Below are 22,416 nucleotides of genomic sequence, written 5' to 3' on the forward strand. Positions count from 1 at the left end.
GGTCCTGGGACATCAGACCGTAAAATCATGACATTTTTATATATGGTAATTCTATCTAAGGTAATTTTTTAGGAGTTTCCTAGATTGAAAACTATTTGGGACAGGCTGGATTGAATCTTCCTGTGTATATGGAATATGCATAGCACATTGTGGTTGCTTCCAGAATAAACAATTAGTTTCTAAAATTCACCAGAAATAATTTTTCTGTCTCTCAAAGGCCTATACATCTGGATTTATGGCAGTAAAAGTCCATGACTTTATAAGCAGAGGTATGCAAGCAACAATATCATTAACACTCCTTTAAAAACTCTAAAATAATTTCTAAAATTTTTAAAAATCTTGCCATATACAAGTTACATGAAGATGTAGTATTGGATGGTCACATCATTTCAAACATACACATCAACATAACATAACATAAGAATGGCCAAACTGGGTCAGACCAAAGGTCCATCTAGCCCAGTGGCCAGCACCAGGTGCCCCAAGAGAGTGGACCGAAGACAATGATCAAGCGATTTGTCTCCTACCATCCTTCTCTAGCCTCTGACAAACAGAGACCAGGGACACCTTTTCTATCCCCTGGCTAATAGCCTTTTATGGACCTAACCTCCATGAAATTATCTAGCTTCTCTTTAAACTCTGTTATAGTCCTAGCCTTCACAGCCTCCTGTGGCAAGGAGTTTCACAGGTTGACTACACGCTGTGTGAAGAACTTTCTTTTATTAGTTTTAAACCTGCTACCCATTAATTTCATTTGGTGTCCTCTAGTTCTTCTATTTAAAGAACTAATAAATAACTTTTCTTTATACGCCCTCTCCATACCACTCATGATTTTATATACCTCTATCATATCCCCCTCAGTCTCCTCTTTTCTAAACTGAAAAGTCCCAGTCGTTTTAACCTCTCTTCCTATGGGACCTGTTCCAAACCCCCTAATCATTTTAGTTGCCCTTTTCTGAACCCTCTACAAGGCCAAAATATCTTTTTTGAGGTGAGGAGACCACATCTGTACACAGTATTCAAGATGTGGGCGTACCATAGTTTTATACAGGGGCAGTAAGATATTCTGTGTCTTATTTTCTATCCCTTTCCTAATAATTCCTAGCATCCTATTTGCCTTTTTGACCGCTGCTGCACACTGTTTTGGAAGTTTTCAGGGAACTATCCACGATAACTCCAAGATCTCTTTCCTGATTTGTCATAGCCAAATTAGCCCCCATCATACTGTATGTATAGTTGGTGTTATTTTTCCCAATGTGCATTACTTTACACTTATCCACATTAAATTTCGTTTGCCATTTTGTTGCCCAATCACTCAGTTTGGTGAGATCTTTTTGGAGTCCCTCACAGTCTGCTTCTGTCTTGACTATCCTAATAAGTTTGATATCATCCACTAACTTTACCACCTCACTGCTTACCCCTTTCTCCAGATCATTTATGAATAAGTTGAACAGGATTGGTCCCAGGACTGACCCTTGTGGGACACCACTAGTTACCCCTCTCCATTCTCAAAATTTACCATTTATTCCTACCCTTTGTTTCCTGTCTTTTAACCAGTTCTCAATCCATGAAAGGACCTTCCCTCTTATCCCACGACAACCTAATTTGCACAAGAGCCTTTGGTGAGGGACCTTGTCAAAGGCTTTCTGAAAATCTAAGTATACTATATCTACTGGATCCCCCTTATCTGCATGTTTGTTAACCCCTTCAGAGAACTCTAACAGATTAGTAAGACAGGATTTCCCTTTACAGAAACCATGCTGACTTTTGTCCAACAAATTATGTTCTTCTATGTGCCTCACAATTTTATTCTTTACTATTGTTTCGACTATTTTGCCTGATACTGAAGTTAGACTTACTGGACTGTAACTGCCAGGATCGCCTCTACAGCCCTTTTTAAATATTGGTGTCACGTTAGCTACCTTCCAGTCATTAGGTACGGAAGCCGATTTAAAGGATAGGTAACAAACCACAGATAATAGTTCAGCAATTTCCCATTTGAGTTCTTTTAGAACCCTTGGATGAATGCCATCCGGTCCCGGAGATTTGTTGACATTAAGTTTTTCGATTTGTTCCAAAACCTTCTCTAATGACACTTCAATCTGGGACAGTTCCTCAGATTCATCACCCACAAAGGACGGTGCAGATTTGGGACTCTCCCAGATCAGTAGACGCTTTTATGTTAGACTTCACTATCTATGGTATATAGAGATGTATGATCGTGTTTTCCATGTGGATATATTTTCTGATTTATCAAAGACTTAAGTCACAAAACATTGTACATGTGAAGGTTTATTCTTGAATCCTTCCCTGAATACTCTTGAAAACTGTTTTACAAAAGACTCACTTTTCTAGGTGATTTATGTTGATTTAAATATGTTTTATGTTGCAAACTGTTGGGTAATAATCTGGCTAAGAGATTAAACCAGTGTTTCTCACAAGTGGTCCACAGACCCACTCTGAGAAAGCTGCTACTGGGACACTGCTTCCAATGGCTCCGCTTGGCTGCAAACGGTGAACTGCAACCAATAGGAGCCGTGAGGCTCCATGGCTGCAGAGCCAGTAAGTAAACAAACTGGACCAGTCCAATACCAGCTTTCTCAGTGGGTCCACAGACCACTTTGAGAAACACTGGCTTAGAAAGAATATTGGCTCAAGTGGTAATGCAAGGAGTGCACGATTTTAAAGAGATGGGTATGTTGTAGAAAATAATTTCCATTTAGAGACTTGGTGGCATTTTTCTGGCTACATATATCTTGGTAATTTTCCTGTGAGAAATAAGAGGCAGTAGAGAAAAAGGGAGATGTTCACATAGATGTCATCAAAATGATTCAAAATGTCATCAAAATGTTCCTTCATGGATTTTTGTTGACCATGTATTTGAATGTGGATTTCAGTTTTGATCCATAGGATGGAAAACTTTAATTATTCCTCAATAATTAAATAAGACTCCATCAGCAAAGAAATGAGTTGGTTTCATAGCATAGTGTGTATGAACAACGTCAACATTTTATTCTCATGCAAATTATCCTGAGGTTGCTACTACTGATGCACATACTCGTCTAGACTTCCACATCTATATTTTTAATGCCACTGCAAATGTTCTTGACTCTGTTTTGGCCATAACATAGCAATCTCTCTCTTTTTTATTTTTCCTCCTCAAAGGCAGACAAAATAGAGTTTGCCTCATTCTCCTCTTTTCTTAAGCTTAGAGTATCTTGTGTGAAACATCAGGGAAAGGTAATAAAGTGAGGCATTGAGAAGTGATAATTACTATTAACATTGAACTAAATACTACATTATCTTTGTGGATAATTTTCCTGACGTTTTTGTACTTTGATTTGATGACAATGAAACTTGGGTTGGCAGCTGCAAAGTGAACCAAATGTAAATGACCTATAAGTAAAAATTATTCCTTAGGACCATTTAATGTTGTCCATATTTAAGTAGTCATCATAGACAAATATTTGAAAATCGTAGGTTTTTTGTTTTGTTTGAAGTTCTCTTTAGATAATGGTTTTTAATTAATGCTAATTTGTGACCGAGGTAAAAGATTACATTTTAAATCTTACCATCCCTCTCCAGGTGGAATTGGAATATAGATTTTCCTAAAATAGTTAGAAATCTGTTGTATTCTTTATAGTTTTTAATACTGCACTCATTGTAATATCTGAGTGCCTTGAGGTAGTGGCATTAAGCCATATGACTACATGTTTCTCATGTGCTGTTTATTCTGTCATTTTCTCTCCAAAGAAAGACACACATGCAATAGAGTGTCTTGTTCTCATAAAGTGTCTTTATATCTGTTATTTGCTTATGTTAGAGAAGAAAAGGTCAAAAAACTGTGCCTTGCACTTGTAGCAGAAGTTGGTGATATTTGTGGCGATTCTTAGTTTTTGAGTGGGAGTTCACTGTAGTCTCAGGTGCTGCTATACCATTGCTCTATATAATAGTTGCCTCCTTTAAGAGTGAGTGATTGTTATACTTTTTTGGAAGGTTTGAAATGTTGGGAGAGAGAAAAAAGACTCTTTGCTCGGATGAGCAAAGTGTATAGATTCCTTCCCCCTCCCCCGGTTTTTCTGGACCTTGATAACCAGGGTAAGTCAGAAACGCACCCTCCGTAGAATGATTTGTTATTAGTAGAAGTATATATAATGCAGCCAAAGTAGCAGTATCTGAGTGACATTACATAAGTTCAGAAGGACATCAGTTCCCTCAAGGAAATGAACAAGGTTCCTTTAATGGCATTTTGTGTTTTGCTCTGGAAGCTAAAATGGTATTTTTGAACTAGTCTGTAGTAGATCAGCTTGGATTTACAAAGTTTGGGAGCTAAGGCCTGTAGTGTCATTGTTTTAGCACATCTTCTACCTGGAGATGTATGACATGGTTTATGATTTATTTTTCTTATCCTTTCCTTCACCTAGTTAAGAACCTATAGAGGATAATTTTACAGGGAATCCCATTACCTATCCTCCTTTAATAATCCAGAGTTGTTTTACTAACTCTTTAATACCCCATAATCTGCCCTTGCTTCATAGAGTGTACCTATATCATACTTATTTTGCAAGTTTTCCTTTACAAGGCTCCCCAGAATGGAGCAAAGAAAATAAAAACGTATTTAAAAAATCAGGCAGGATAACACAGAATTATTGAATCTTCTGTGACTTTGTGTTTTTCCTGTTAATTTAACGTCAGGATTGCAGTGTTGGAGAGAAGCTAATACAGCGGGCACCATTAAAATGTTGCTATTTTACCACAATCAGTAGTTAAATTCATTGAAGTACAGGCAGTCCCCGGGTTACATGGATCTGACTTACATCGGATCCCTACTTACAAACGGGGTGAGGCAACCCCGCACTAGCTGCTTCCCCCGCCAGCAGACCAGGGAGATGCGGAGCAGCTTTTCTCAGCAGACACCTCAGCTTGAGAATAAAGGACTGAGGGAAGTGAGGTGTGGGAGAATAAAACTGAGCTCTGGAGAAATGTTTGGCTAGAGTTTCCCCTACAATATGTACCAGTTCCGACTTACATACAAATTCAACTTAAGAACAAACCTACAGTCCCTATCTTGTACGTAACCCGGGGACTGCCTGTATTTTATGGTTCCTTCTTTAACTTGTGGTCCCTATGGTATTCCACTAAGAGTTTACTCATATACAACATTTTCAAATAGTCGTTGATCCACACATGCTCTTTTGGCTCACCTACAGGTTTCATTCAAGATGATAAAGGGTGGGGCGGACCAAAGTCATTTCCATTTCTGTCTCATCTTACTGCACTGTCTAGGCTGGATCTGTTAGTGTCCTCTTGCTTTTAAAAAATATGCAGTTGTACAATTTTACAGTTTTTACTGTTTTTATTGTTTTGTGGAGTTTTTGTAGTTTATTAGTTTCAGGATTAAGATGGGGGTTCCTTTTTGGGGGAGTTTTGTTCCCAGTGCAAATCCCTCTTTATCCTGTGTATCCAGGTGTAGATATTGGACTGTGTTGAAAACCCCAGGCTTTAAACTCCTAAGCTTTTTGTGCCTCCTGCCCACGTTCCTCCTTGATCAGTGAGGAACATCGATACTGCCTCTGCTGGTTGGGAGAAGTCTACATTTCAGCCAGCTGCAGTATCTTCTAGGCCTCCCCCACTGTACCTGAGAAGGCTGCGGTCTCAATCTCCAGAAGCACCTAATGGAAGTCACTATAAGATTTCATTCGGACCCTAGTTGGGCAACCCTACTGTGCATCAGTTTGAGGCTGCGAGGAGAGCACCTTAAATCAGGGGTTCTCAAACTTTGTGATACCGCAACCCCCCTCTAAGTTGCTCACAACTCCCCAGGGGGTCGGGACCCACAGTTTGAGAAATGTGGCCTTAAACTACGGGATTGAATGTCAACACCAATTGTACCATCACTATGGACCCTGCGCAAGGGTCTAGTCAGGAAGTAAGGAAGCATGCACATAGCATGGCAGTAAGTCTTCCTCCTTCCATGAGTTCCAGTCATAGGAATGGAACATACCCTAAAGCTCACAAGCATAAATGAAGCTGAATAAATTGACAGCTCCACTATGGACCCTCAAACACAGTCAACATTGATGTCCTTCAGAGCTAGGGTTTCATCGGTTCCTGGGAAGACCATTGATCCTGTTCTGGTTATGGGGACTGAAAAAATGTCCTTGTCTCCGGAGAGGTTGGAAAAGGAGTTTGCCCTGGGAGATCCAAGGTTCTCATGCCTTCTGGAGTTTCTACTTCTAGGTAGACTTTATCTACGGTACAAGATGTGCCTTAGTGGCCATCATCCCACCATTAGAATAAATCATGAGGAAAATGTCCCACTAGTTATTATAAACAGGTCAAATAGAACCACTTCACACTCCGGGCCCAATAGAAGGACTTTCCCCAGAAGAAGTGGAGATTCCCCTTCTTTGGGATTTCCTCTTGTCTTGAAGGCATTGGGTCTCACCCTCAATTTTAAAGTCCACCTAGCAGATATTAGCGCCTTCCATCCCAGCATGGAAGGACACTGTATTTACACATCTGTCGATCACTTTGTTTTGAAAAGGCCTCATTAGACTCTTCCCTCCGATACAAACTTTTATGTCCCCCATCCCAAATGGGATCTTAACCTAGTTCTATGAGCCACTGGCTTCATATTCTATGTTCCTCCTTTCCATGAAAGATACCTTCTTTGTGGCTGTCACTTTGGTGAGAAGAGTAGGTGGACTTGGGTCCATGATGGCAGACCCTCCTTTCACTACTTTCCATAAGGATAAAGTCTCTCAGTGCCTCCTTTCCAAGTTTCTGACAAAAGTTATATCATAGTTTCATTTGATGCAATTCATCTACTTACCTGCTTTCTTTCCAAAGCCTGGCACCTTAGAAGAGGAACAATCATTGAATGATGATTACCTGTTTGGTTCGTTCCATTTGGGGCACCTGGGATTGGACACTGTCAGAAGACAGAAAACTGGGCTAGGTGAACATCTGACCCAGTATTGCCATACTAATGTTAAGCATGTTGGAATTCCTCGGTCCAGCAACCCCGGGAACTAAGCAGTCCCGAACCAAGGAATTTACCGGACCTAGGGAGATCAGTGCTCTGCTACTGGCTGCCAGATCCTGCTCCTGGGTTCCCTTCTGGGCTGTTGGCCCCACTCACAGCTGCCATCTCTAGCCACTGGCTTGTTTCTGGCCCCTGATGGGGCTCCCATCTGCTAAACTCTTTGCCAACCAGCCCTGTCTTCCATCCACTGACCCACCTGGCAGTGGCATCTGGCCCTGGCTGAGGCTTCCGGCCACCAACCCCTGCTAGCCGGCTATGCTATAGCTTCCGGCCTCTTGCCGCTGGCCGTGCTACAGATTTTGGCCCTAACTGGGACTCCTGGCTGCTGACCTATGTGAATTTCCTGGGCAGAACTTCTGCCAGCCAGCCCAGACACCAGCCCGACTGCAGTTTCCGGCCCCACCCAGATTTCCTGGCCACCAGACTCCAGGCTGGCCTCTGCTCTGAGCCGTCAGGGGTCTCTGTTGCTGATGTTGCTGGACCAGAGAGTCCCAGATTTCAGAGGTTTAACTTGTATTCTTACGATGACTTCAATTTCTCGACATCTGTTGGGACTTTGCTTTCTAGGTGCAGAAAACAAGAACAATCAGGAAAACTTCTAAATTGTTTATTACAATATCCGAGAGGATTAAGTGGAAGGCAGTCTCTACACAGAGAATCTCTAAGTGGATTTTGGGGTGAATTACATGCTATGAGTTGTTGGGACTGCCTCCACCCCTGGGATGAGGGCTTACTCCACAAGAGCCCAGGCTTTGACCTCTGCTACCCTCCATGTGTGGTCCAGATCTGTATTGTATTTCCTGCCCTCTTTCACCTCTGCTGCAGATTTCTTTAATTCATGGTGGAGAATGAACTGATTATGTGAGCTTGGATTATCCCAACCGACCCTTTATTACCTCAGACAAAAACAGGAGGCAAGTCCAGGGCACATGTGTAGAACAACAGACACTACTACTTTAAAAATCTCTGGCTCCACATGCATGGTGTGCATGCACGTACCCTCAGTGGAATATATATAGGGACCACATGTCTCAAAGAACCTCTAGTTACAGGTAGATAACATCCTCATCCCCCACCTAAGTATAGAGAATGTCTCAACTATCAAAGTGCAAATAAATGCTACAGTGCAGTAAGCATCCACTTATTAGTGGAATCATTGTAGATGAAGGAGGTTTTAATTTGAAGAATATTCGGTCATTTGCTATTTGTTTAGCACACAGCATGTGGCTCGTGTTATTTTACAAATTCCTATTTTTAAATTGTTTTTAACAAATCATTGGAAACTGAAAATTAAATTCCCAGCCCCAAAGTGTTCTGCATCCTCTATTTGTCCATGCTGTATAGAGTAGGGTCATTCTGGCATATAAACATTTTCTTTTAATTTTGAAAAACAGTAATTTAAGAACTACTTGGAAAGTAGTATATATGTAAATAATTACATGGGTTTGTTAACAGATACTATAGAAAGGATTTTTTTTAATAAAAATTTGGACCTTTCCAAACTTGACAGTTTCCATTTAAGTAAGTCTTTATCAGGGATTCTATCGAGACGAGGTAGAATATAACAAAGATCATTCCAGGTAAGACGTTATATGACTTTTACGTGTTACTGAAGTTGTGCTCCCACTTCATTTGCTCCTTCTTCCCTCTTGCTGTTTCTTGTGTTACCTTGCCATAGCTAACTGGATGTGCAACCCCTCTTTTCCTGTATCTTACTTAATTAGACCCTGACCCAACAAACATTTATACATGTGGATACTCCCACTGGCTTCAGTGATAATTGCATACAGGTTCATCTTGCAGTTTTCTATAAGGTTTCAGCAGCTTTCCGCTGTGTACCTTAGGGTAACCAAAAGTCCCAAATTTATACAGCCAGTACCAATATTCTGGTGTCTTATGCAGGTGCCTGTTACCCCGATTATTCACACTTGCTATCTGTCTGGACATTCTAGTGTGGTGTTTCTGAAAGTGTACCGTGGAAACACTTTAACTGGCCACCCTGGTTTGTTTATGTACCGGTACCGTGGCCACATTGCCTCGGGGCTCCCATTGGCTCCGTTTAGTCCTTTGCAGCCAAGAGAGCTCTGGGAAGTGACATAGGCTGGGCCACCACTTCCTGCAGCTCCCCTTGGCCTTAAAGGACGAAACGGAGCCAATGGGAGCCACGAGGCTCCGTGGCCGCGGTGCCAGTACATAAACAAACCAGGGTGGCCAGTAAAAGTGTTTCTGAAAGTGCTTCCGCAGTACACTTTCAGAAACACTGTTCTAGTGTACATCTAAACTCTGATTTTCTAAATCACTCTCAAAATCTCATTCAAAATTCGTTTTGAGATGGGAATTGCCATGTGGTGCATATTTGCATGGTACCTAGTTCCAATGAAACAATGATCCTCTTTCTGGACAAATGACAAACTGGTGGAATATTAAGTAAATACACAACATGCTTTTCGAGTGGCAAGACTGCCAGACCATTTGAGACTGGATTAACACACAAAAGAACCTCTCCCAAATTCTGGGTCTACCAAAAATATACAAACTTACTAACTTCTCCAGCTGGATTCATTCCATGAAGCTTTACAAGCCCTAAACTCCAAAATACAAAATAGTTACTTTTGGTAGAGTGGATCCTACATTTTATTCACATTCCTTCTCTTTCTTCCTATGGAAGCAACCATAGAGTGCTGAGCTTAAATTAATTCATCTATATCTAGAAATAATTCTCTGAGCTGATGCTGAACTCTGCCATTGGGGAACTGATACTGATTGGGATCCACAAGTGCTACTACAGCAGAAATAGTAAATAGTGAAAACCTTCATAAAATTCGGGTATCAGTTTTCCCAAAATGTTTGCAAAATTGGTGTTTATCTGATGGCCCGGGCTATGTCTTTTTACCTTTTCATCCAAATTCAATTACAAGATGTATCATTATGGTAAAAAGGTAAAATGGTAAAAACTTAAAATATTATCAGAAGAGCTAGTTCTCATGTATGTTTTTGCATAGGTTATTTGTTCTTGATTTGTGTATAATGGAATCCTTCTCATATGATGACAGAGATCACCTAGGCATAGCTCTTTGCCTCTCTGAGTGGAAGGGGAAAGTAATTGTGACATATTGCCTAATATCAAACAAATCTGTCACCCCAAAATTCACTGTCACTACAGGCAAAATGGTTAAGGTAACATAAGGAATCTATCCAGTGTGTATTTTTTTCTTGTGTTGAGCTGTACAGTTTTTTGTTTTAAATTGCAACATCCATTGAGGTTTACTGGCCTCTGCTGGCCATTTTGTGGCAACAGTTTTAATTAATCCCCTAATTTTGTGGAAAAGTCTCCTCCATATTGCTTGTAAAGTGTTTTCATTTCAGCAGCTGTAATCATCTCCTTTCTTTATTGTTGTAAAAATGCAGCTATATCTAATGGACTAAGAACACTGTACATTAACAATTTTTTTTATCATATTCTGTCAGAAGCCCTGAGATGCTACAGTCTGAAGGGTCATACTCTATGGGAGGGAGACATTCTTCCACGGACTCCAACAAAGCCTCAAGTGGAGATGTCTCCCCTTATGACAACAACTCGCCAGTACTGTCTGAAAGGTCACTGATGGCAATGCAAGAAGATATTGCCCTCAGTTCAGATAAGCTGTACAAGGTACCTGAACAGTACATGTTGGTTGGCCATTTGCAATCTAAATCAAGAGAAAATTCGCCTGGATCATGGGCTGGGAAAGGTAATTATTTTTTTCACATGCTGTTTGTAAGGATATGGTGTGTTGTGTTGATTGTTTCCTCGTCGTCTTCAGACCTATTTACCCAATGTGATTTCTCTTGCTGTACTCAACCTGTGTTTTAAAAAATGGGTCCATATAGATTCTTTTGAATCCCTCCCCTTTACATAATGGCAGGTTTTCTATTTGTTGGTCTCAAAGCATTATGCTAACCTTCTATTTTTAGATGTATGAGAGCATGGCACTTATGCAGCTAAAATGGTGAAGAGCGCTGTGCTTTAAGATTAATATATTGGAGCAACAGAGTGCTTTCGTAATGAACAACTGACATCTTCCCTTCTGTGTTGGGCCATAAGGCTCTGCTCCTCAACCCATGCTTGTGAACTCTGCTTGCTGTCCCCACACCATTATGCTGCATTTGTGCATTATTGTGCAGCATTTCCCGAGCTTTTGAAAGTTGAAGCCAGTATTTAGGAAATTAAAACCCATCACACATTGTTCTTCCATCTTTCCATACTAGCAGAACAACATGGGGGCACCTTGGACTGCCACTATCCTGCAATGCAAGCCTTGTCCTACTGCTTATCTCTGTAATCAGCTAATGCCCTCAGCGGTATTGAAGGGACCCTTTCAAGTTATAAACTCCAGTTGATTGATTATCTCTGTGAAGGACTACCGTTCATCCTGAAGTAGTGATAGGCTACCACGACTCCAAAAGATTCTTGACATCAGAATTGCAGGGTACTTGATGAGTAAATTGAGGATAGATAGTGATAGACAGCATTATTTTCAAAGGACTTCAGATGCCTAAAAATGCAGATAGTTGACCAGATGGATTTTCAAAGCACCTGAACAGGTTAGGTGCCTAGCTCCCATTGAAATCAATGGGCATTTGATAGCCCTAACTCATTTAGACATTTTTTAAAAATCCCAGTAGACCTCTGTCTGCATCTTTAGGCATTCACATATGCCATATCTTTCAACTCTGCTCTTGCTCATGTTTCCAATAAGGCTTAAACTGGGAAATGATATGCTGACTTGTCATATCAACCATATTCTAGAGATTTGTATGCACAGTAATGATATTCCAACTATCCATTCCATCTGAAGACTTTCCTATTGAATGAATTCAGAAAAAGGCACAAAATCATTATCTATTAATACACCTTCACAGTGCACACTTTATGTGTCCATCACTAATTACACTGATCTACAATTTTTAGAAGTCGTCTGCTTCAGAGATCAAATGTGCTATTTATTATGTATTTTGATGTGCTGAATTCAAATATGACAATTAAAACAACTGATTGGCTACTGTTTCCAAGATATTTAAGTTTTTACATTTTACGTCTATGTATATTGTGTAGATAGTAGAGTTTTAATCATAAATTGTAAACCTAGGTCTTTTCATGTGTTTATGGTTGCTTTATATGATAATATTTCACCTGTCCTGTTTATGTAACACTTTAAAAATCAGCAAAAGGGTTATATAAATAAAATTTATTATGAAACAAAAGGCAAAAAAACTATTATGTACATAGTTTAGTCCTATTCAGTGTCTACTCGGCGCTTCTTGGCTTGTCTCTTGTATTCATTAAATGGAGCATCTCTTGTCACTGTCCAGCAATAGTCTGCAAGCATTGATGGGCTCCATTTGCCCTGATAGCGTTTCTCCATTGTTGCAATGTCCTGGTGAAATCGCTCGCCGTGCTCGTTGCTCACTGCTCCGCAGCTCGGTGGAAAAAAATCTAGATGAGAATGCAAAAAATGTATCTTTAGTGACATGTTGCAACCAAGGCTTTTGCATGCCTTGAGGAGGTTTTCCACCAACAACCTGTAGTTGTCTGCCTTGTTGTTTCTGAGAAAATTTATTGCCACTAACTGGAAGGCTTTCCATGCTGTCTTTTCCTTGCCACGCAGTGCGTTGTCAAATGCATCATCTCGAAGAAGTTCACTAATCTGAGGACCAACAAAGACACCTTCCTTTATCTTAGCTTCACTTAACATTGGAAATTTTCCACGGAGGTACTTTAAAGCTGCTTGTGTTTTGTCCGTGGCCTTGACAAAGTTCTTCATCAGACCCAGTTTGATGTGCAAGGGTGGTAACAAAATCTTCCTTGATTCAACAAGTGGTGGATGCTGAACGTTTTTCCTCCCAGGCTCCAATGACTGTCGGAGTGGCCAATCTATCTTGATGTAGTGGGAATCTCTTGCACGACTATCCCATTCGCAGAGAAAACAGCAGTACTTTGTGTATCCAGTCTGCAGACCAAGCAAGTGTTGTAGCATATGTGTGGGGCCCACCTCTTGTCCTGATCTCCAATTTTGCAGCCAAAATAAAGGTGATAGGCTTTCTTAACCATAGTGGTTATACTGTGCTTTTGTGATGCAAAAGTCACTTCACCACAAACATAGCAGAAGTTATCTGCACTGTTCACACAAGTACGAGGCATCTCTGCTCACTTTGGCTAAATAGAAATGTGTCCCTTTGCAAAATCAAACACTGACAAATAAGCGAGCACGACACTGTATGATTTCTAGAGCTGATAGAGGGCAATTTGTTCAGCAGAGTGATGTAAGCTTCGTTATGATTGCATCATCCATGACTTCCAGGAATAACATGATGCAATTTATATAATGTATGACGCAATACCAGCTTCAGATTGCATCATTCATTGTTTTGCCTAAAAAGCAAGTACTGTCCAAACCCAGTCATAGATTTATTCATAGATCCAGTCAAAGATGTATTTTAGTCATTTCTGGTTTAAATTGAGATCCCTTCCCTTTATAACTCACTTATCCTCTGCCATTCGCAAGTCAAGGGTCGTATATACTGACCCAATAGCATATCTTGAAAACTTGAAATCAATAATTTTAAGCATCATTTTCGTTCTCAGTGACCCAGAATTAGTAAAGTTTGACTAAATTTATTTCAGAAGCATTTTGGCTGTAGAGCAGTGTTATTATTTGTATTTCTGTCTCTCCAAGGTTCTATCTCCTCTCCCACCTTCTTCCCAATAACACAACATGTTCTTTCCTGTTTATTGCTCTCTCCAAGTTGTGGCTGCTGAGAGGGCTTTGTCACACTTTCCATTTCAGAAGCATATAAGTTTACTTTTTTGTGGTCAAATCTTGCTTTTCTTATTGAGTCAAGTTTTTCCATTGAGTTCAGGAGGTCAATACACTTAAGGAAGGCCCCAGTCCTACAAAGGGCTCCATATCAGCTCATGAATCTTCTCCATATGGAGCTCATTGCAAAATTTGAGCCTAATGATTAAGAACAAGATTTGTCTCTTCATCTCTGGTGTACAGGAAATCCAGCTATCAGTATGTTTGCTCAGCTCTTTCATCTTTTGCTGCTCGACAAAGTTCTACCTTTAATTTATGTATTGTTCTAGTCTTGTGTTTCTGTTCTGTGTTTATGGGATCATTTCATGTTCTTTTACTTCTTCTGTAGATGTTCCAGAGGATCATTTCAATATCTGGGGCACCTGGCATTCAACACTGAAATGTGGCTCCAAAGATCCAGGAATGACAGGTATGATAGTTCGTTGATAATTTTTATTCCCCAGTATAACAAGGGCTTAAGCATGTACATATGCACTATGAACTAAAGCCAGTGAAACTCCTCATGGTGCATAAAATTAAACATATGCATGCATAAGATCAGGGGCCTTCATTTGTTTGCTTTTAAATGATTCATCCTAAAAATATCTGTAGAGCTTTTTTCCTCTGATTCTCTATTTTTTTTTAACTTTGCTATTTTGCAAAATATAGGTAAAGAGAGACACAACAACTACACAAATATGGCAACATTTGAAAATGAGTCACAAGATACAGTAATAGAAAATAATCTCCTATGAAGCAGAACAACAGTATTGAGAGATTATGCTGTGGACTTAAACACAGTCCTTGGAAGTGGGAGGCCTGAATTCAAATGCTGACTAATTACCTGTATGCCTGGGGCAAATCACTTAACTCCCTGTCCTCAGATTTTCTTCCATCTGTACCTGCTTACTTCACAGGAGAATATTAATGTTTTTTAAAGCACTTTGAAATTATCAGGCATTATGTTAGTGCTAAACATGAAAGGGACCAGCTTTTTTTATACATGGATACAGTTCAGATAGTACAGACCCAACACTGGCCTTGCCAGTATAATGCAGCAAGTCATTGATCACATAAAATGTGAGTGTTTCATATTGATATTCTGTCTAATTCTGTTTCTCAGGTTCATATGGAAACCTTTATGAAAGCAGCTCGTTACGACCAGGAAGGTGCTCTCTTTCCCAAGGGAACCTATCGTTGAATTGGCCTCGGTGGCAGGGTAGTTCTACAGAATTGGACAACGAAAAGCAAATAATCCGAAGGAGTCAGACTACTGCTGCCATTCCTGAATGTAGGCCTCACACCCCCGTGTCTCGGGTTTGCAGCAGTCCGCAAACAGAAGGTGGAAGGAGGAGTTCAGACCAGTCCAATTTAAGGTCTGAGCGGCATTTGACTTTAAGTAGCACAGAGGACCTTACAGAGCATGACTCAAAAGTGGGTTGCTTGTCAAGAACAGCTATACCTTTGTACCTGAGGCAAGAAGACATAAATAGAAAAGAGAGGCCACCACCTCCTTACCCTGGCCCCAAAAAACAAAGTTCTGCATTGTCCCAGCGACCGACTGTCTCTTCAACAGCGCATCCTTTGTGGAGACTTCAAAAGCCAGAAAAACATTCAGGGGCCATAGCAGCAGAAGGACCAGCAGCTGAATCAACTGACCAATCCATCTCCAGTCAGCCATGGCAAGCTTCTCAGAACAAAATAGGTAACATCTATTCCACTCCAGCCAATAATCAGAACAATAAAAATGTATCCGAGCCAGACTGTCATGATTGCCAAAGACCGCGGTGCCCAATTTGGGAGCTTTTATCAGCTGATAACTCAGATGCCTTCCCTGAAACGCTTGTATGATCAGACTCTTATAGAGAACTGCCATCCAAACCTATGCTTCTCTTAGATAGGAAACGAATAGTGACATTGGAAAACTTCTTGTTTTATACCAAGTAAATTTATTTTAATTTCTTAATTTTGTTCACTTTAAATCTTTCATAGCTCTATTAAGCAGTCCATTTACAATACCGTATGTTCTTGTTTCGTAACAAGCTTTTAAGAGAGAAAAATGTTAGCCTAACAACTGTGGTTTCATAAACTGTGTGTAAGACAAAACTATTGCTTTGGTGTTGCTAATGTGTATTTATATGTCTGCAGTTCTGATGATTGTTTAGTCTGGGTTATGTATGATAATCATATATTGTGTGTTCCTATTCAAGTGACAATCAATCAGGACTGCCTTTTTTAAAATCACTGCACTTACATTACCAATAATATGTGTTGGAATTCTATAGAAAGTGCACAAGCTGGTTTCTGTGCTGTTATACAACTTGTTAATGAGAGAAACTGTCCTTCTGGTCAATGCCTATAAAAAACACTAAAATAGAATAAAACATGAAAAGCCATATATTTTATAATGGTAGTAGTAGGCTAGGATGGAAATTATTTACCAAATATTTTTTCTTACGAATATGTTTGTAAACAAAATTAAAATTTGATACAATGTTATAAAAATATTTTTTTAGATTCTGTTAGGTAGCAGTTCAGCTAATCAGTCAAGGGTAAGGTTGTGTCTAAACCAAACTAACAGCCTTACTACAAAAGTTTACCCTCCCCTTCTAGATCAATTACAAACTTATATATACAGCATATAATATATAATATATATTTATAGGTGTATAATTTTATATATTGTTTTAAAGCAATGAACTGGAAACCAAATTTTTTAAAAAAATCTATATATATGTCACATAATAGAAAGAAATATGGCTTTTCCTTTTAAACAACAAACAAAGCAATCAAAATGACAAGCATTTATATGTCACATGCAGTGTTTTAGAAATGAATACGACATTTGGAGAAGTTCACAGCTTTTTGTATAAATGTTGTGCCAAAATTTGGGGAAATGGGGTTTTTTTTCAATAACTATGTTACATTGTTAAATGTTGCTGTTACACAAGTTTTGGTTTTATTAAACTGCAAACATGTTTATGACCAGCAGGTGGCAATGTATTCCAGTATTTTAAGAAGATTTTTTTTTTCACATAAGGGAAAATGTATCATATTAAAAATTTTATAAAACATGCTAGTCTTAATTGTAATGAAGTTGAAGACTCATTCAGTGGTGTTATCTTGAAATTCTGTCTTCTGTCGTAATGTTGGAATAAAAAACTAAGCAAAATCATTGCAGTATTTTTACTCCTTCATTGTAATTACTATATATTTTTGAGAGTTTGTGTATCTGTCTCTGTGTCGATCCATCTTCCTTAAAAAATTAGGTTTACTTGTTTTTTTTTCAGAAAAGAGGGTTTTCCCCGGAAAAAAAAAGTGTCCCGACTACTCCCATGAAATTTGCATCTCCTCTTTTGAAAAAAAATTAGTTTAGATGTACCCCTAGTGTACACATAGCACCGAAACACAAATGAGTGAGGAAGCCAATGTGTCTATAATATTCACTTCTGAGTCAATAGTTTGAGTCCAGCTTTAAGCCATAAGCTATTCAAAGTTATCATATGATGGCCGAGTTGGTGCTCTTTGGCAAAAGGGTTGACATTCTGTGATCACACCCATAAATTTCACATTTAGAAATTCATTACCTTTGTGGGCGGTCGGTATTGTAGGCAGGGGGAGGAACAGCCTTCCCAAAATTGCCTACATGCCCAACCGCCTAAGGCTGGGGCTGCAGTGCAGCAGCCTGGCTCCATCCAGCCTCTAGGGAAGGCAGCGCAGCTCAGCAGCCCAGCCACCTGGGAGCAATAAGTTGCAGATAGGCAGCCCAGCTCTACCTGGAAGAATACAGCTGCTGCGTAGCAGCCTGGCTTTCCCTGGCCGCCAAGGAGAGCCAGGCTGGGCAGCAGCACGACAGCCACAGCTCTCTACTGGTGTGTCTACACAGCAAAGTTATTCCAAAATAATTATGCGAGTGTCTACACACCAATTCCATTATTTCAAAATAATTTTGAAATAACGGATGGCTTGTTCTGACTTGTGTAAACCTCATTCTACAAAGAATAACACCTATTTCCAAATAGGGGCTGTGTAGATGCTCCACTTCTGCTATTTCAAAATAAGCTATTTTGGAATAACTATTCCGGAATAGCTTATTCTGAAATAACTGTGCAGTGTAGATGTAGTCTTTATGGCCTAGAAGGATCAGGTGGAAGGGGTGGGGCTGGGGCTTGCCCTCGCCAGCTGGCCTTTCACCTGATGCCCATCATTGTCTTCTCTTTTGTAAAGGGACATCCCCCCTGCTCAGGGTTAAGGCATATAAGTGGTGTGGGATTATCCCTGTACTGTTGATTCCAATAATTCCTAGTTCTTGATTTATTAGATTTCAAAGTGCCTGCCTTTATTCAGGTGCATATGCCCAATGAAATTCATAGGAATACCTATCAGAGTAGGGCCAGATTGAGCCCTTTATAGGCCCTACGCACTCTCATAATTGTAGGCCCCTAGATTAGACTATATAGAAATACATAAGGGAGAAATGCCCTATCACCTATACAGCTAATATCACCCATTTTAATTTTCTCTCTTGAAAATGGCACACTGTGTGAGAAATTCATGGTTCTTCATTCTAAAATAAAAGGTATTTTGTTGTATATTACAATTATACTTAGGATTCACCTGATAGCTAATTGGCTGATAAGGAGAAAAGCAAGGTGATATTGCCGCTACTATGACTGTAATATCCACAGAGCAATGCATAGTGCCGCACATCTGATAACTTGGTAACATTGTGTCTCGAGATCGTTCAACGTCATTTACGAAATAACAGAACATTGGTTGATGTTTCTGCCAGAAAAAGTTGTTATCAGTAGCCTAGGGTTTCTGAAACACAACTATGAAATGCAAACACTGTAATAATAAGCAGTGTTCCCTGTAACATTTTCTATAATTGGGCGGCCTGAATATTCTTATGTACCCCACTAGTACAAACAAAAATCTAGATATAAATATATATTTTAAACAGCTCGTAGGTATGAAAGGCAAATATTTTTAAACGGGATAATTAACAATGACCAATGTTTATGATGTTTATTAATACAGGTGTGTTAATAGAGAAGTCATTCTTCCGCTCTACTCTGCACTGGTTAGGCCTCAGTTGGAGTATTGTGTCCAGTTCTGGGCACCGCATTTCAAGAAAGATGTGGAGAAATTGGAGAGGGTCCAGAGAAGAGCAACAAAAATGATTAAAGGTCTAGAGAACATGATCTATGAGGGAAGGCTGAAAGAATTGGGTTTGTTTAGTTGAGAAAAGAGAAGACTGAGGGGGGACATGATAGCTGATTTCAGGTATCTAAAAGGATGTCATAAGGAGGAAGGAGAAAACTTGTTCATCTTGGCCTCTGAGGATAGAACAAGAAGCAATGGGCTTAAACTGCAACAAGGGAGGTTTAGGTTGGACATTAGGAAAATGTTCGTAACTGTCAGGGTAGTCAAACACTGGAATAAATTGCCCAGGGAGGTTGTGGAATCCCCATCTCTGGAGATATTTAAGAGTAGGTTAGATAAATGTCTATCAGTGATGGTCTAAACAGTATTTGGTCCTGCCATGAGGGCAGGGGACTGGACTCAATGACCTCTCGAAGTCCCTTCCAGTCCTAGTATTCTATGATTTAATGTCAAATAAAAAGAAAATGAACAGTACCCTGAGACTACATGTATTTTATCATCCTTTCTAACAACTCAAGCAGGTTAACAGATCAAAATGCATATTAGCCACATACAACTCAGCTTTAAGATGCTAAAGCAATCTGAGTCAATTGGAAACAGTCATGCTCTCCTTGCAAATATTAATACAATATTTAATTACACTGGAAAGGAGAGAAAAAGGCATGTACTTGGGCTTGTACAGTTTCTCTAGGATGTCAACTCTTAATTTCATTAATAGTGCACAAAGATAAAAAAGTAAAAATAAGTAGAAAAGCAACACAGAAAGCAAATAAAGCCGCAAACGTGAAAATAGGAAGGGAAGTAAAATATCAGGTGGTTGGTGATGGGTATTTTAAATGAATGTTTAGGATCATTATGCAAGTGAAACAGAGAACTGCAAACATAAATAATGGTTATCCTTGTTTGAAACTTTCACATTGTATGTGTCACCAACTCAAAGAGTAGAAGCTCCAAGGCAGCACTTTATCACGTGGCTTCAGAGTTTATCGACAGATCCATTTTTTTAAAGAGCTTGAAAATACAGTTTTCATCCTACAATATACCTAGCTTCACACCTAGTAAGCCTATTGGCTCATAAGAGCCAGAACTATACCATGTAGAAAAGATCTGGCCTTAATATCCCTCCCCAAACCGATTCTAAAATGTAATGGAAATTCAACTCCAAGGGTACATCTAGACTACATGGCTCCGTCGACAGAGCCATGTAAAATAGTTAACTCAGCATAGTCAAAGAAGCGGGAATTTATGAACTAGCCTGAAATTCGTCAGACTTTGATAGGCATAGCTGAAAGTGATAGACAGCCACCTGCAGTTGTCCATGAGGCAAGGTCTCTGACTAAGAAGTTGGATCAGTTCAAGACAGCTCTGACATGGGTCATTTCGAATGATATGCTACAAAAGGCTAATCTTGCAAATAAAGCTCTACAGGAGCCTGGCATTGAGTTGTGCACTGTCATGAATTTAGATGATGGTCTTTAAGCACAGTTTCATGATACCCACGATACATTTCATGTGGTTGAGGCAACTGCAAAAGATCTCACACCATCTGACTACAATGAGACCACACAATGCAAACCACTGAGAAAGCAATTTTTTGATGAAATTTGTATGTATAATACTGTCTTGGATTTGACTGCCAGGGACAAATTTCACACACTGTGCTTCTTTTCTATCATGCATGAATTTATTGTTGAGATGGTCAGACAACAAGCAGCATATGCCACATTGAATGAAAGGTTCAGTTTTCTTGTGAATAGATTAATGTCCAGTGCTGAGGTCACCTCTGTGATGCATTAACAGGAGTGTTGTGAGCAAGACACAAGAAATCATTCTTCCACTCTTCTCTGCACTGATTAGGCCTCATTTAGAGTATTGTGTCCAGTTCTGGGCACACATTTCAAGAAAGATGTGGAGAAATTGGAGGACATCCAGAGAAGAGCAACAAAAATGATTAACGGTCTAGAGAACATGACCGATGAAGGAAGACTGAAAGAATTGGACATGTTTAGTTTGGAAAGGAGAAGACCGAGAGGAGACATGATAGTGGTTTTTAGATATCTAAAAGTGTGTCACAAGGAGGAGGGAGAAAAATTGTTCTCCTTATCCTCTGAGGATAGGACAAAAAGCAATGGGCTTAAACTGAGGCAAGGGAGGTTTAGGTTGGACATTAGGAAAAACTTCCTAACTGTCAGGGTGGTTAAACACTAGAATAAGTAGCCTAGGAAGGTTGTGGCATCTCCATCTCTGGAGATATTTAACAGCAGGATAGCTAGAAAATTATCAGGAATGGTCTAGACCAGGGATACTCAACTTTATAAGCGCCAAGGCCCGCAATGACACTCGCAGCACATGCAGAGAGCTGCAACTTAAGTGTGGTTGCATATACATGCAAACATATGCAAATGTATGCAAATAGCTTCTTTCACACTGATGGGCATGAATATAAAGCACTTCCCACAATGCCCCAGCACTCTTGGCACCTTCTTCATCTGAGCTAGAAATCCCGACAGCCTGTACCCGTCTGTTCCATCCAGCCCATCCACTTGCATCTTTCAATGCTCACTCCGCCTGGGAGATGTCTCACCATTGTGGAACATGTTCCAAGTGGAGCCCGTGTTCAAAGGATCCCACCTGCTGGCTGTGTGTTGAGCCCCGTGTAAACCTAAACCGCACTGCAGGCTGCAAACAAACAGGCTGTGGGCTGCATGTGGCCCACGGGCCATGTGTTGAGTAGCCCTGGTCTAGACGGTACTGGGTCCTGCCATGAGGGCAGGGGATGGGACTCGATGACCTCTCAAGGTCCCTTTTAGTTCTAGTGTTCTATGATCTTCCTTTGCACTACTTTGAATTGAGAGCGAGCTTGTGCGGAAAAAGACATTTGATGATATAATCTATCGTTTTGCTAACAAAGAGTTGCAAAGTAAATTTTTAATTGTATGTTATACTTACATGTTGTTTGTTGACTAAAGATTTAATTCACCTGCACTTAATTGATCTTCAACATTTGCATATGTATTTTAATAAAAATAGCAAATTATTAAGTATGAATTAGCAGTTTTCTTATTTTTGAGTCAATTAGTAATTGTTTAGGCGTTAAATTTTTTGTAGGCCCTAGGCCTTCTGAAACAACAATCAGTCTGTCGAACTGCATTGCAACTATAATGGATGTTCATAGAAGAAGATTCCTGCTTATAGACTGTGTGTAAGTATAGCTTATGTGTTTATTATTAAATATAGACTTCAAGCAGAAATTAACCAAAAATAATAAATAAAAGGATGAAATATAAAAAGACAACATACAGTTCATAGACAGAATGGGAAAATGGCTTCAACTATCCAACTCAAAAATTCTAGATAGCCCCAAAG

The 22,416-nt window shown here is 39.7% G+C and overlaps 1 protein-coding gene across 6 annotated transcripts in view; it reads left to right on the forward strand.

Moving 5' to 3' along the window:
- The window catches only part of ARHGAP6 (Rho GTPase activating protein 6), a 478,385-nt gene extending 461,326 nt beyond the window's left edge, over positions 1-17,059 (forward strand). For 5 of the 6 annotated variants that reach the window (XM_075914901.2, XM_075914913.2, XM_075914924.2 and 2 more), the window contains exons 11-13: positions 10,517-10,779; positions 14,234-14,314; positions 15,008-17,059. In XM_075914901.2, the coding sequence (XP_075771016.2) occupies positions 10,517-10,779; positions 14,234-14,314; positions 15,008-15,735 (1,072 nt within the window). In that variant the 3' untranslated portion in view covers positions 15,736-17,059. The remainder of the gene's footprint in view (positions 1-10,516; positions 10,780-14,233; positions 14,315-15,007) is intronic. The other variant, XM_075914907.2, reaches the window with a different exon arrangement.
- The last annotated feature ends 5,357 nt before the right edge of the window (positions 17,060-22,416 follow it).

The sequence above is a fragment of the Pelodiscus sinensis genome, chromosome 1 (genome assembly GCF_052426305.1).
Source record: "Pelodiscus sinensis isolate ZL-2025 chromosome 1, ASM5242630v1, whole genome shotgun sequence".
NCBI lineage: Eukaryota > Metazoa > Chordata > Testudines > Trionychidae > Pelodiscus > Pelodiscus sinensis.